At 33.5% G+C, this 15,376-nt stretch overlaps 1 protein-coding gene across 2 annotated transcripts in view; it reads right to left on the bottom strand.

The window, feature by feature from the left end:
• Positions 1–15,376, bottom strand: part of SEMA3C (semaphorin 3C) — a 202,530-nt gene that overhangs the window by 80,898 nt on the left and 106,256 nt on the right. Inside the window, exons 6-8 of one of the 2 annotated variants that reach the window (XM_024115944.3) lie at positions 8,753–8,843; positions 2,298–2,417; positions 755–897 (exon numbers count right to left, since the gene is read on the bottom strand). In XM_024115944.3, coding sequence (XP_023971712.1) covers positions 755–897; positions 2,298–2,417; positions 8,753–8,843 — 354 coding nt within the window. Of the gene's footprint in view, positions 1–754; positions 898–2,297; positions 2,418–6,625; positions 6,914–8,752; positions 8,844–15,376 lie in introns of those variants that run through there. The other variant, XM_024115945.3, reaches the window with a different exon arrangement.

Here is a 15,376-nt window from a genome sequence, read left to right as displayed (position 1 = left end):
CTGCTCCGCGGCTTGTGGGATCTGCGCGGACTGGGGCATGAGCCCGTGTCCCCTGCATCGGCAGGCGGACTCTCAACCACTGCGCCACCAGGGAAGCCCCTACTAAAGCATTTCTTAATTCTCACTATTGTAGACAGTTCCTCAATAATTGTCTTTTACTGATGTTTTGCTGTATTTTATTCACAAAAATTGTTCTATTTCTTTCTATAATATACAATTCAGCAATTTCTTTTTTTTTTTTTTTTTTTTGTGGTATGCGGGCCTCCCCCTGTTGTGGCCTCTCCCGTTGCGGAGCACAGGCTCCGGACGCGCAGGCTCAGCGGCCATGGGCCACGGGCCCAACCGCTCCGCGGCACGTGGGATCCTCCCAGACCGGGACGCGAACCCGGTGGACGCGAACCCGGTTGCCCTGCATCGGCAGGCCGACGCGCAACCACTGCGCCACCAGGGAAGCCCCAGCAATTTCTTTTTAATATTAATGCATTAAATGGAAAAAAGCAAAAATTAATCAAAACTGTTTGTGTAAAACCATAACCAAAATATTCCTTGGATTAAATTATTTTCCAAAATAGTGTGTTTATCTTGTATGACTGATGTGAATAAACATTAAATCTAAATGTCTCCTTTTAATATTTTATTAATTTGTAACCATAGATTTAAAAAGTAGGAAGATAAACTATTGGAAAAAGAAGACATGTTTACATAATTTGAATTTCCTAGTCTTTCTTCAAATTAGAACAACTTTAATACTTACAGGACATATTCTAGCAATCATGGAATGAATCTGTTTTGTGCTTCTGCTATTGTCGGTCAGTTTCTCTTTGAAGAAGAAGTACACCTTAGCATCATTTGGATCAGTGCCATCTGGGATAACATGTGCATCCACAAACATAGGTTCTAGAAAAAAATACAAAGATGATATATGTACTCATGATGAAAATCCATCTACTCTCCATCCAAGTAGACCACAGGCACATGCCTTCTCCATCTTTGGTATAAAGGAACAATTCAATATTCATAGCCAAAAAGTCTAAAAGCAAGCAATTGTATTCACTGAACATACCGCATTTGGAATGTCAAGTGCCACAAAGTATAGCTATGATATAAAGCTTAAACTATTTTTCTCTGTCTGCAATACATTCTGGAAGTACACTAATTGCAAAACTTCTTTGTGCCTGATGAGTTTTAAAATATTGAAAAACTTTTCTACCAGTTATTTCCCATGGGATTTCATAGTCGTTTCAGAGGAAAAAAAGGTTTGTTTTTAAAGGTGTGGTTTTCAATCTAGTGCATATAAACTCAAATTCACTGAAGCAGAATGAGGAGTTGGGAGTCCATGATCTGAAAAACACATTGTACTTAAAATACAGCATATGAAATGAAGGGGAAACTTTTCAAGGAAAAAATGCAGTCATTTGAAGACATAGAGGGATTCCTTATTTCGAGAACAAAACAATTTTTAGAATACTCTATTTCCAGATGTACTGGAGGAATAATTTGAAGAAGTAAAAGGACAATCACTGCTTTCTTGTGCTGGTCTGTCAGTGAAATAAGATGCTTAACTGTAGTGATTCATGCTTAACTGTGCAATGTTAAGTGAATTGCCAAATCTAAGGTCAGCTTAAATTTTCCCCAGGGTGAAATGACAAAGATCTTAGTGGTTTCTTCTTCCTCTAAACAACAGCAACTGATTGGAATTGTACATTAAAGTCAAATGAGCACTTTTCATGATGTGAATTCCATGTGACCCCCAAAATTGAAAACATTTGAACACTGATAATCATAAAATTATCATACTTATGATTTCCATTAAGTATTAGTCAAACTGTGAAAAAATAATATATACCAGCTTTATAATTTTAGAATCTAAGCATAAAACAAATAGGAGCTCCTAAATATGCCCTATTCATTATATCTGTCATAAATTTAGGAAAATGTTTAGATTTGGCATTATTAAAATATACAAGTAGACCAAATAAATAAATGACATTTAATTGTAATATGCAACAATTAAACAACTGGAGAAGATTCTTGTCTATAGGTACATATGAATATCACTGTCACTTTTATTTATTCATATATCCTATGATAATTCTATGATTGTTAATAAAGAGTTAGAATATGAAATATGGCTCATTTCATTTACTTATTTAGCCTAAGTATTTAAAATCACAGAGTACAGAATTGTTGTTACTCATATTTTAACTTTTTAACCATTTTAATGTAATTTTCTTTATGAAATTAAACAAATTAGTTTAAAGTATGATTCTCAGAAAATGGATAAACTGTTATTTTACCACTTAGCCATTTGGAATTGTGTTGATCAGTTCTGACTGCATTCCTCTTGGTTAAACTTCGAAAAATAGCTGCATCTGTCCCCATGAAATCTATATACATTCCAGAGAAAAGCTCTTCATCTATGAAAAAGCAAATGTGAAGAAAATTAAAAGCAAATCTTAACTGTTTTTAAGGCTATTTTTAAAATCAAGGAGAATTTGCTTATTAGATGACACATAATACAGAATATTTATAGTTGTTAATTGGTTTCCATTGTCCACCAAATTAAAAAATTGGATAAAGTTTAATTTGGTCTCATTATTGCCTGTATAATGACCAAAACAATCTTTTTGATATAGAGATAAAAATTCCTCTGCCTGTACTTAATTATACTAAATACTTAACTAAACTTGATTATATAGTGTAGCGTGTGTCCGAAATGGCAGAAATAATATAGGTATAAATATAAAGAAACAGCTTAATTATTACTTCTTTAATAAATAAAAAATACTGTAAGAGTCAGAAAACTTGATTTCACATTTTGGCCATAGTTAAACTGGTAATTAGGGATAAGTCATTTAGTACCCTGAATCTCAAACTTCTATGGGAATTGGATCATGATCAAAAGTTTGCACTACATATTAAAAACTCTATGATTTTACTAAATGGATTGAAAATAATAGTTTTTATTATTATTATTTCATGAGATGGAAGCCATATCAAATTGTCAAAGTACTATTAATGATAAAACAATTTCATCATTAAATGTATATGTTTTGATCTTTATGCTAGAAGGTTTCTCTAAGGTAAACAAACTGCTACTTTTTCAATTGCAACACATAACATGTTAACATTATGTTAACAATATAATATGATGTTAATAAGCCATATATGGCTTAACATATTAGCACATATAAAATAAAATTTAAAGATAAGAAAAAAGATATTTTAAAATTAAATTAAATTATCATTATTAATGACAAAATAAGATATGTTAATCTGTATCTGCACAACACTGGACATTTTGCTTATTTGTTAAGATCCACAATAATTTTTATTCTAGTAAGGAGAGTAAGCAGTAAATTGGTATGTATGACCTTTAAGTACAAAGTTAAGTATCTATTAAAAAATAATAAAATTGATCAGGTTTGGCCCACTGAACTACCATGCAGCTGTGTTCTTTGACGAATGTTCTAGAATTACTCCCTTGGCTACCTTCAGATTGTGGTCATTTTGGCAGGACTGAAACATTTTAAAGCACTCTAAGCTCACTGTTTAGTAATAAGCAATACCAGTTGGCCTAGGATAGAATGGAGAATGGAATGTTTTTAATATGTGCTCACCAGGTCACAAACTGGACCCCTACCAGTTAGCAAGTGGGTATGTCAGGCATTGTGTCGCCAAGTTCTGCTTCCTGGTAGAGATCTGAAGTCCATGGGAACAGATTATTGGGAGATAACAAAAAGTGCCTGAAAGAATTTTGAGCTATTTAGCTTCTTTACAATTTTGTGAACATTTGTGAAGCATCTACACAAGTATTCTGTAGATGCAATGATTGTTAAATTGAGATAACTTTGTAATTAATTATTTCACAGCTTTGTTATACCCAATTATGCCCAAAAGAGGAGGTTATAAATTCCTGATATTCGATAGATTTATTAGCACAGCTCTGTATTATCATATCTGTTTACAGGAAGGAAAATAAAAGGACACTCTGAGGATTGTTTATGGTAGACAGGACTGATTCTAACCCTACTGTATACCACCTTATTAGTTATGTCTTAAACATTACAAAAGAGTTAGATGGCTAATTGGCTTCATTTCCTGTCTTAAATTCTCAGCAATTTTAATAGCAAGTTAAGGATAATAAAGTTTCTGCTTTATTTTGTGTAAGAAATATTTCATTAATGTCACTTTGGAAAGAATTTTATTTGAGAGTAGAAATTCTTTTTTTTCAGAATTCCATTGTAGGGTTTATGCAAAGATAAACTTGCTCAATTTAAACTTGAATCCAAAAATATTTTGCTTTCCAGTTGTACTTCCACTGACTAAAAAATATCTCATGAGGTTTTGAAGAGGTTCTTTAAGAGATGTCATCTGACTTTGTTGTGCTACAATAATTACTAAAAATAGAAAAAGAACACTAGCACGTTGGGCCAGATGCCATGCTATATTATGTAATTTGAAATTCTTCTAATGCTCAACGTTTCTTGGCACTTTAATAGATAGAAATATTTTAACCAATTTGTGTTATTTAGTGCACTGCAATTGAACAGAAATGATAAAACATCAAATGGCAAAGTTAGATGACTACACAAATGAAATGCACAATATTAGAGATAATATTACAGGGATAATCAGTAGAATAAATAAGATGATAAATATAAGGTTATAAAGCTTCCTGCTCTTTTTTAGTTTCAGGTTTCAAGTTAAGCAAACTGTTTAATGATTTTCTTTGAGAGTAAAAATTACAATGTTAATCAAAATATTAAAAAGTAGCATAGGAATATAAGCCTAGGAATTGAAGTCTCAGGTCCTTGAAAAATGAAGAGCAATAACAACTTTAATTTCATAAATGAATCCAATTCTCTAAAGCTCAAAACGATTACATGACTTACTACAGTTTAACAGGAAAAGTTATACTGCCTTGTTTTAACCCTTTTTTGTTCTAAATAATATTTGATGAGATAAAACTCCAGTATGTGTTAACAATAATTTAGAATTTTGAAGTTTATTTTCATAGCATTTAACTTGAAATAAGTGAAAACTTTATATATTTATCTAGTACGATACAAATCTACAGTTTCTAAAGGTGAATACAATTTTCTTCCTCATGAAGAAAATACTTTCTGAGACACTGCTTCTATTAAATAATATTTAGAAACTTATTTGAAAATACTCTGCATCAGACTTAATTGGATATGTTGAAGTTTCAAAGCTTTCTAATTTTTCTGTCCTAATGATACACTTTCATTTCCTCCCTGCCCAATTTGAATGACTATACGGAAATAATTTACTGGATAATTTCCAAGCTCACATTTCAGTCAGTGCTGGATGTATTTGTCTTAGTTTCCAGATCTGAGAAAGAAAGATGAGTTGCCTTTTTAAATGAATCAAAGCAAAGGGTTTTGAACAAATTAATTCTTTTTCCACCTGTTCTACTGTCAAATGATGCAATTTTACCACTGGCAATACATAGAGAAACAAAAAGGGAAAATCATTTACTATATAATCGGCATACTGAAATCCAAGATTTGTCCCACAGTCAACTAATGTTAAGTCAGACATATTCTAGAAGTGTCTTAATTAGCCAGAAAAGAATGTCTTTTAAGTGAGGTATAGACAAGCACTGGATGATTGAGACTCAGGGACATTGATTTATTAATGTGTGTAGCAGTAATCAACTGGGCCTGCTTCTTAACTGATATATTTTATAAAAAATGAGAAAATAAAAAAGTGATTTTACGAGCACATATTTTTTTGTACAGCAACTTCTAGACAATCCACAGAGAATGTACTTGGCTAACACATGCACTTTGTTATTCTTTCGCATGAAAGCAATACCAGTTTTAATCATTTGTAAAAGATTACTAAAACATGAGGAAAAGTGAATATAATTAATACTAGAAAAACTACAGAAAACACTGAAATTTACTTTATAATATATATTAATATATGTATGCATATACACAATACTTATTAATATATGTATATACATACATACGCTTTTTTTTTTTTTTTTTTTTTTAAAGTGAATATAATTAATACTAGAAAAACTACAGAAAACACTGAAATTTACTTTATAATATATATTAATATATGTATGCATATACACAATACTTATTAATATATGTATATACATACATACGCTTTTTTTTTTTTTTTTTTTTTTTTTTGCGGTACGCGGGCCTCTCGCTGCTGCGGCCTCTCCCGTTGCGGAGCACAGGCTCCGGACGCGCAGGCTCAGCGGCCATGGCTCACGGGCCCAGCTGCTCCGCGGCATGTGGGATTGTCCCGGACTGGGGCACGAACCCGTGTCCTCTGCATCGGCAGGCGGACTCTCAACCACTGTGCCACCAGGGAAGCCCCACATACGCTTTTTAAATGGTTGACTTGCTTTACAAATGACAGCAGTCATATTAGATGAAAAACTACATGGTTATCATTTAATCATGAATATTCTTGGAAACGAGAAATTAAAATTTCTCACAACTTTCTTTCTATTATTTTACTCAGGTGCTATCATCCATGCAGCTATCCAAAATGGGCATATGGTATCATGAATTTATTTTCTTCAATTTCCTTTTTAAAAAAATATTTTCCCCTCCCTCTTTTATTTTCCACTTACTGATCATAACAGACACTGTGTTCACACTGGGGTTGAAAGAGCAGCGTCCTTTTCCGGATTCACACTTGGAGTCAATCATGAAAACTTGGTCCTTTAATACAGATAAAATTGGAAATGTAGTAACAATAAATTCCTTTATCTTAGTTAACCAATTTTTCTTCAGTAAAACAAAGCATCCTCATAAATAATATGCTTTCTACTTGGTTGCTTATGCCTTCCCAATTTTACTATATTAAGACTTTCTTGGCCTACATGAAGAATCCATTTGTAAGTTATAAAGCTAACCTCAGCAGGTCAAGTTCACATCCTACTACACTCCCCATAAAGCTGATCCAACAAGTTCTCAAATCAACGTCAATAAAAAACACTTGGAAATCAAGGATCATTGTAAACTTGAACTAGGTATGTTGAACATTGGCCAAAACAAGAAAACTGATTACAGAGAAACAATGTGTATGAGGATTATGATACTTTCAAAATAATCAAGATTTTTTTAAACATAAAATTTTATGTTACCACTTATTTTGTTATATAAAGCATTATACTAGATTCAACAAAATAATTCATAATTTAGATAAAAACGTTTCTTTTACTCATTCATTTATTTATTTAACAAAAATTTATTGAGCACCTACTACTTGCCAGACACTGACAAAACATTGGGAGTAGAGTAAACAAAATAGACAAAAATCCTTACCTGTAGGTAATTTATAATCTAATGACAGATAATATAAATAAAGACTATAAAGAGAATAAATACGTAAAATATAAAGTATGTTAGATGGTACTCAGTGCTTAGGAAAAAAATTAAGCAGGGAATGGGACTAGGCAAATCCACGGATGGGGGGCAGTGGGCTCAATTTGAAATATAATGGTCAGTGTAGCTTCACTGAGAGGGAGCATTTTGTTGGTATATTTATCTTTTTTCTTATATAAAGTTAGTAAAAGCTACTACTAAAATTCAAAGAAAAATGATCACATTTGTAGATTGCATAAAATGATGGAGGACCTTAATTATCAAGCTGCTTTTCAAAATTATCCTGAATGAAATGTGGGCTCAACATTTTTGAGCATGGAATAAAAGGATCAAAACATTGCTTTAAGAAGACTGGGCCTTACTTGTGCTTTAAGAAGATTGAGAATGGTGGTTGTAAAGACAGACACTGGGTTCAAGAAAACAAACCTGATTGAACTGCAGTAGTCCAGGAATTAGGTAATAATAATCTGACATGCCAGGATCTCAGTGGTCAGGGTAAGAGTGGTAAAGATGTAAGAGGATTTGTAAAGTGAAAATCGACAGAGCTTGGCAATCAATAACAAATTGGAGGTAGCTCAAGAAAATGAAGAAGACAAAGTTGATTCTGAAGTTTTGACTCTTTAAAGAAAATAAAACTAGTTCATTTTTATTATACTGAGTTTGATGTATTGGCGGGAAATCCCTGAGGTAATGGGAAATTAGAGAGCTTAAAAAGAATCACAGTGCTCTAGCCTAGAAATGTCCTATAACACAACGCTCTTCATGAATTAATTCTAAAGATGAGGAAAATATGACTTGTCCAAGATCACCCATAGCTAAATAGTGACAAAAGCAAAATTAAAATTCAGTCTCCTACTCCTAACTCTGTCAATATATGTATATACATACATACGCTTTTTTTTTTTTTTTTTTTTTTTTGCGGTACGCGGGCCTCTCGCTGCTGCGGCCTCTCCCGTTGCGGAGCACAGGCTCCGGACGCGCAGGCTCAGCGGCCATGGCTCACGGGCCCAGCTGCTCCGCGGCATGTGGGATTGTCCCGGACTGGGGCACGAACCCGTGTCCTCTGCATCGGCAGGCGGACTCTCAACCACTGTGCCACCAGGGAAGCCCCACATACGCTTTTTAAATGGTTGACTTGCTTTACAAATGACAGCAGTCATATTAGATGAAAAACTACATGGTTATCATTTAATCATGAATATTCTTGGAAACGAGAAATTAAAATTTCTCACAACTTTCTTTCTATTATTTTACTCAGGTGCTATCATCCATGCAGCTATCCAAAATGGGCATATGGTATCATGAATTTATTTTCTTCAATTTCCTTTTTAAAAAAATATTTTCCCCTCCCTCTTTTATTTTCCACTTACTGATCATAACAGACACTGTGTTCACACTGGGGTTGAAAGAGCAGCGTCCTTTTCCGGATTCACACTTGGAGTCAATCATGAAAACTTGGTCCTTTAATACAGATAAAATTGGAAATGTAGTAACAATAAATTCCTTTATCTTAGTTAACCAATTTTTCTTCAGTAAAACAAAGCATCCTCATAAATAATATGCTTTCTACTTGGTTGCTTATGCCTTCCCAATTTTACTATATTAAGACTTTCTTGGCCTACATGAAGAATCCATTTGTAAGTTATAAAGCTAACCTCAGCAGGTCAAGTTCACATCCTACTACACTCCCCATAAAGCTGATCCAACAAGTTCTCAAATCAACGTCAATAAAAAACACTTGGAAATCAAGGATCATTGTAAACTTGAACTAGGTATGTTGAACATTGGCCAAAACAAGAAAACTGATTACAGAGAAACAATGTGTATGAGGATTATGATACTTTCAAAATAATCAAGATTTTTTTAAACATAAAATTTTATGTTACCACTTATTTTGTTATATAAAGCATTATACTAGATTCAACAAAATAATTCATAATTTAGATAAAAACGTTTCTTTTACTCATTCATTTATTTATTTAACAAAAATTTATTGAGCACCTACTACTTGCCAGACACTGACAAAACATTGGGAGTAGAGTAAACAAAATAGACAAAAATCCTTACCTGTAGGTAATTTATAATCTAATGACAGATAATATAAATAAAGACTATAAAGAGAATAAATACGTAAAATATAAAGTATGTTAGATGGTACTCAGTGCTTAGGAAAAAAATTAAGCAGGGAATGGGACTAGGCAAATCCACGGATGGGGGGCAGTGGGCTCAATTTGAAATATAATGGTCAGTGTAGCTTCACTGAGAGGGAGCATTTTGTTGGTATATTTATCTTTTTTCTTATATAAAGTTAGTAAAAGCTACTACTAAAATTCAAAGAAAAATGATCACATTTGTAGATTGCATAAAATGATGGAGGACCTTAATTATCAAGCTGCTTTTCAAAATTATCCTGAATGAAATGTGGGCTCAACATTTTTGAGCATGGAATAAAAGGATCAAAACATTGCTTTAAGAAGACTGGGCCTTACTTGTGCTTTAAGAAGATTGAGAATGGTGGTTGTAAAGACAGACACTGGGTTCAAGAAAACAAACCTGATTGAACTGCAGTAGTCCAGGAATTAGGTAATAATAATCTGACATGCCAGGATCTCAGTGGTCAGGGTAAGAGTGGTAAAGATGTAAGAGGATTTGTAAAGTGAAAATCGACAGAGCTTGGCAATCAATAACAAATTGGAGGTAGCTCAAGAAAATGAAGAAGACAAAGTTGATTCTGAAGTTTTGACTCTTTAAAGAAAATAAAACTAGTTCATTTTTATTATACTGAGTTTGATGTATTGGCGGGAAATCCCTGAGGTAATGGGAAATTAGAGAGCTTAAAAAGAATCACAGTGCTCTAGCCTAGAAATGTCCTATAACACAACGCTCTTCATGAATTAATTCTAAAGATGAGGAAAATATGACTTGTCCAAGATCACCCATAGCTAAATAGTGACAAAAGCAAAATTAAAATTCAGTCTCCTACTCCTAACTCTGTCTGCTTTCTAAGAGGTCATCATTTATATAATAACTAAACAATGATAAACTTGTAGGAAAACAATACAATTTAGTAAACTTGGTTGTGTAGCCAGAGTCATACACAGATTTGACTAAAAAAGTAACAGCTGGCACTGCAGGAATTGAGGAGGTTGCTTAGGCACCACTTGCTCGCCACTGACTTCCTTCTCCATTGCATAGCCTCCTTGTACTCACACAGTGATAGTCTAGATCTTGTCATCCCCAGGAAGGGATGTGATCCACCTGAATAATGACTAATTCAAGCACCCTGCAACAATTCTTCAAACTCATCGCCTAAGAACCCTTTCTATTTTTTACAATTTGTCATCCTATCTTCTTGACTTTCTTTATTAACCAGTTTAGATTCCATGCTTTTTAATTTTAAGCTTTTTTGCAAAAATATCAAAATTAATTTCCTTGAATCTGTGATTTTTTTCATTGCACCCATAGTCTGTAAAGACACATCTATCTACATTCTCCATACCTGCCTCCAAACTTCTAAGCATTTTGCCAACAGTTATCCAACAAGGTGTATTCAACATAGTATAGATTTGTGATCACCAACTTAAAATGAACCCTCTACACTGCTCAGCAACCTTTCAAAGACACTCTGTCAACTGGTTCTTCCATTGATAACTTCAAACAATTGCCACTATTGTCAAATCTCCCAATTTATTCTCAGCTCATATGATTGACAACCATGTTGCTTAGAAAGTGAAGCCCTTAAATGAGGCAACAGTTTTTCACTACCAAATATATAACTATATGCTAATACATCCACTAATACACAAGAGGAAATATTTCTCTTACTCTGAGGCCAATCCTTCCACCAGTGTTTCAGATCCTATCTTATCCAGTCTTCTTAGGCAACTTATACTTCCCATTATCCCTACTTGTTCTTTTTTTAAAAAAAAATTAATTATTTTATTTATTTATTTTTGCCTGCGTTGGGTCTTCATTGCTGCGCACGGTCTTTCTCTAGTTGCGGCGAGCGGGGGCTACTCCTCACTGCGGTGCACGGGTTTCTCATTGTGGTGCGTGGGTTTCTCATTGCGGTGCCTTCTCTTGTTGCAGAGCACGAGCTCTAGGCACACAGGCTTCAGCAGTTGTGGCGCATGGGCTCAGTAGTTGTGGCACATGGGCTCAGTAGTTGTGGCACATGGGCTTAGCTGTTCCTCTGCATGTGGGATTTTCCTGGACCAGGGCTCAAACTTATATCCCCTGCATTGCCAGGTGGATTCTTAACCACTGTGCCAACAGGGAAGTCCCCTACTTGTTCTTTAATCTCATTAACTGGATCCTTTACAACATTATTTCAACAACCCCTTCAGCTCTTATACATTACTCTCCTTGAGAATCACATTTCTTAAAGAATTACATATACTCATCACCATTTCCTGAGTTCTCACTTTCTTCTCAATCCACTTCAGTTGGGCATCCAACCTCAACTGCTCTATTGAAACCCTTTTTTGGCAAGACCCCTAATGACTATCATGTACACAATTCAGCGCTTATTTTTTTAGACCTCTTCTTTCTTGTATTCTCAATGGTATTTGAGATTGTTGTCCACTTCACTTTTAAATGACTTGTTTTTATTCCCAGAACCAACACACTCTTTTTTTTTTTTTTTTTTCCTCTCCTCTTGTTGTTTCTTTTTAGTCTTTTTTGGAGATCCCTTTTCCTCTATCTGGCCATTTAAAGTTAGGAGATCCTCAAGTCTCAGTCATAATCACTCTTTTCATACTATACTCTTTCTGCATGATTAAACCTACACTTTGTTTGGGCTTCAGTTACTCTTATGAAACAATTACTCAAACATTTATATAGCCAAATTTATATTCAGCTGCCTACTTGATATTTCTACTTGTATCTTTCAGCAGCATCTCAGACTCAACAGAATCAAGCCCAGGCTCATAATTTTAACGTCAGACATGGTTCTCTTCATTGTTTCTCATCTCAGTTCATGGCAACTTTATAATTAAAGAAGCTAACAAACAAACAAACAAAAAACGAACAACAAAAATATCAATGTAATGTAAAATACAAGTGACAACACAATTCTGTTCAAGGCACTTTCTGCTTAAGGTTGTTTCAGTTGCTTCTTCTTGGACACAGGACAAAGACCAGTATCTTAAAGGTAGCTTACAAGTTCTGAAATGATTTTGTTTCTGCCATTACTCTTATTAAATAAATACATATTTGTAGATTGAATCAATAAGAGAAAAAATAGGACCAGAAAGAGAGTACGTGGTGAAAAATCAGGAAAGAAGGCATGGCAAAATGTCCCATGGTTATAGATGTCAATAACGGCACTGAAAAATAGAGGGCATGACCAACATGTCATAAATTGGTCTAGGAAAAAAGGATGCTGATTAGGGGAGTCCATTTGATCACTGAGAATATTGGTCATTAGGGAAGAGTTTCAGTTAATGTGTGAAAATGAAATTTAGATTAGAAAGGTTTAATGAAAGACATGGAAAATAGGATTACAAAAGCTGAAAATATAGCCTACTAATCCGAGAAGTTTTGTGATAAAGTAAAAGAGAGAGAAAGGAGAAGAGTTGAAAAACTGTCACAGGAAAGATAACTTATTGTTAAACAAGAAAAAAAGAGTAAATACAAGGGAAAGGGAATGAAGACGTAAAACAGTGAAGGCTAAAGATCAGAGAAATTTCTTGATAAGGAAAATGCACAGCTATTCTTCTAACAAGAGAAAAGCTACAAAAAGAGTCATAAACAGAAAAGTTTGGTGATTAATTTTGTTCAAAAAGCACATGGAATAATTTGAACGCCTGTGATATTCTTGGTCAATCAAAGGCAAGGTTATCTGCTTGATGAGTGGCAGCATCCGGGGCTTAAACGGTATTGAATTATGGGAACTGATGTTATGGAGGCATCTGATAAAATCAACCAGAGATGAGAGGTAACATTCCAAGAATGTGCAGCACAATTAACCAATAATTGTTTCTTATTAATGTTTTATTCATTATTTAAAGTCATCATTTACTTGTGTTGCTTTATTTTTTTCCAGAAACAGAAGACAGTGGATAAAAGAGAAGAACTATGGTTAGGAATCTATGTAGCAAAGATTGTAGGCTCTTTGGATGGACACCATTGAATTGCTCTAGGAAAGGTCTGAATCAGTCTCACAAAATAATGGAAGGGCCATAGAGTCTCATAAAAGTGCGTGGTGTTCCAAATGAGAAGTAGGGTTATAAAATGTTCTCTGAGAACCAATGAATTGCTATTAGACAGGCAGATAAAAGATGGTAGATAGTGTCTCAGAAATAAACAGGAATACTTAATGACTGTGCCACCCTACCCTGGTTCTCTTTCAAAGTGGTTTCAAATACATGAAAAATGCCATATCTTAGTACTAACATAGGGTGTTAGCAGTAAGTACTACCTCTGATCACTACAAAATACAATGTTAGTGATGAATAAGGAGAATTCTCTCAAAATACAACTTTCTGCATCATGTGGTCTTTCATTCTAAACTAAAGAAAATAAATACATAAGATGTTTGATAAAACTGTGCATTCTATATTTATATTATTATTTATATACTACAGATATATAAAAATGATGTTGTGGTGAAACACTTTGACTTGAGTTGACTATTAAGGAAAACAAAAAGCTTAAAATTTCATAATCTTTTTCACACTTAAATAGGCTCTTAAGATATTATTTAAAGAGCTTAATTAATGGAAATGATTCCCCTTTGAAACACATCTTTTGAAGTGAGACTAAAGTAGTTCATATTTAGTAAAGTGATTAAAACTTATTCCATGCTGGTTTTCCAAAGGAGATTATTTTTCGGACCAACTTCCCAATTAAACCCTGAAGTGTATAGTGGGCAATTTGTACATGGGAAAATGATTTTATTTAAAATATGAAAACTGCTATGCAGTTGTTGGCCTGTACAGTGAGTGCACAGCCCTCAGTGGAGTGTCTGACAGACTGCAGACATCTGGGCCACTAGTTTATTTAATCAGATGATCACAGGCATGTGGTTCTAATGACAAGCTCAATGCAGCCAACTGTACTCTTCCAAGAAGCATAGCTTTACTTTTCTTTAAGAATTTTAATATTTCATATCATCTTAAACTACTTGTAAATGGCTCAATTTGGGGTCAAATTATAATTACTCATTTATTTTTAAATGGCTTTTTATTCACTGAGAGATAGATGCATATAAATTACATGTCTGAAAATAATTTAATAATAAAAGACTATAGAGGAAATCATTGTTCAATTATGTTAGTACTAAAGTGGATGAATCCTTGTTAAAGAAAAATAAACTTAATTAAGTATATCAGTAGCAATATTTAATCCTTTTTTACAATTCTTATCTCTAAAATTGAATTAAGGTATTATTTAAGGACTGGACTTTCTAGATTTAAGTTGCATAATGAAATAAAAGCAAGTTAATTTGAAAGAATTCAGTTTTAAAATACTTGTATTAAGTAAAGCAACATGTTTCATTAAAAGAATAAGGAAAACTCTTTTGATCTAATGCGTAGTTTCCTTAGTCAATAATTGTGAACTGAGATAAACACAGTCTTAAATATCACAGGTGAAGTTCAACCAGCCTTATATTTGACTATACAATTAGCTATGTATTTAGTCTTTAGTAAATGCTTTTGTTCACAGAACCCCAAATCATTTTAACCAATGTAAAAATAAAGCTATAATAGCCTAGTGTAGACCAATGTTGCTCTAAAATGGAAGTATGATTTATTAATTACATAAAGTTCTTTTCAGCTAAGGCACTTGTCATCCTGCTTTATACATCTCTTACAGGTGTCTACCTCATAAAAATTTACCAAATTTGAAATATAAGAAATAACTTAAAATAGATTTGAGAAAGTGAGTTTATACTACAATATTTTTATAATTTGGAGTAAACATTATCAATACATTATGCTCTGAGTAATTATGAAATTATACCATTCTCCTTCCTTTATCTTCTGTAGCTT

This window comes from Physeter macrocephalus, chromosome 5 (genome assembly GCF_002837175.3).
Source record: "Physeter macrocephalus isolate SW-GA chromosome 5, ASM283717v5, whole genome shotgun sequence".
Lineage (NCBI taxonomy): Eukaryota > Metazoa > Chordata > Mammalia > Artiodactyla > Physeteridae > Physeter > Physeter macrocephalus.
Note: the sequence above shows the minus strand (reverse complement) of the source record. Positions and strands in the feature narration are given on the sequence as shown.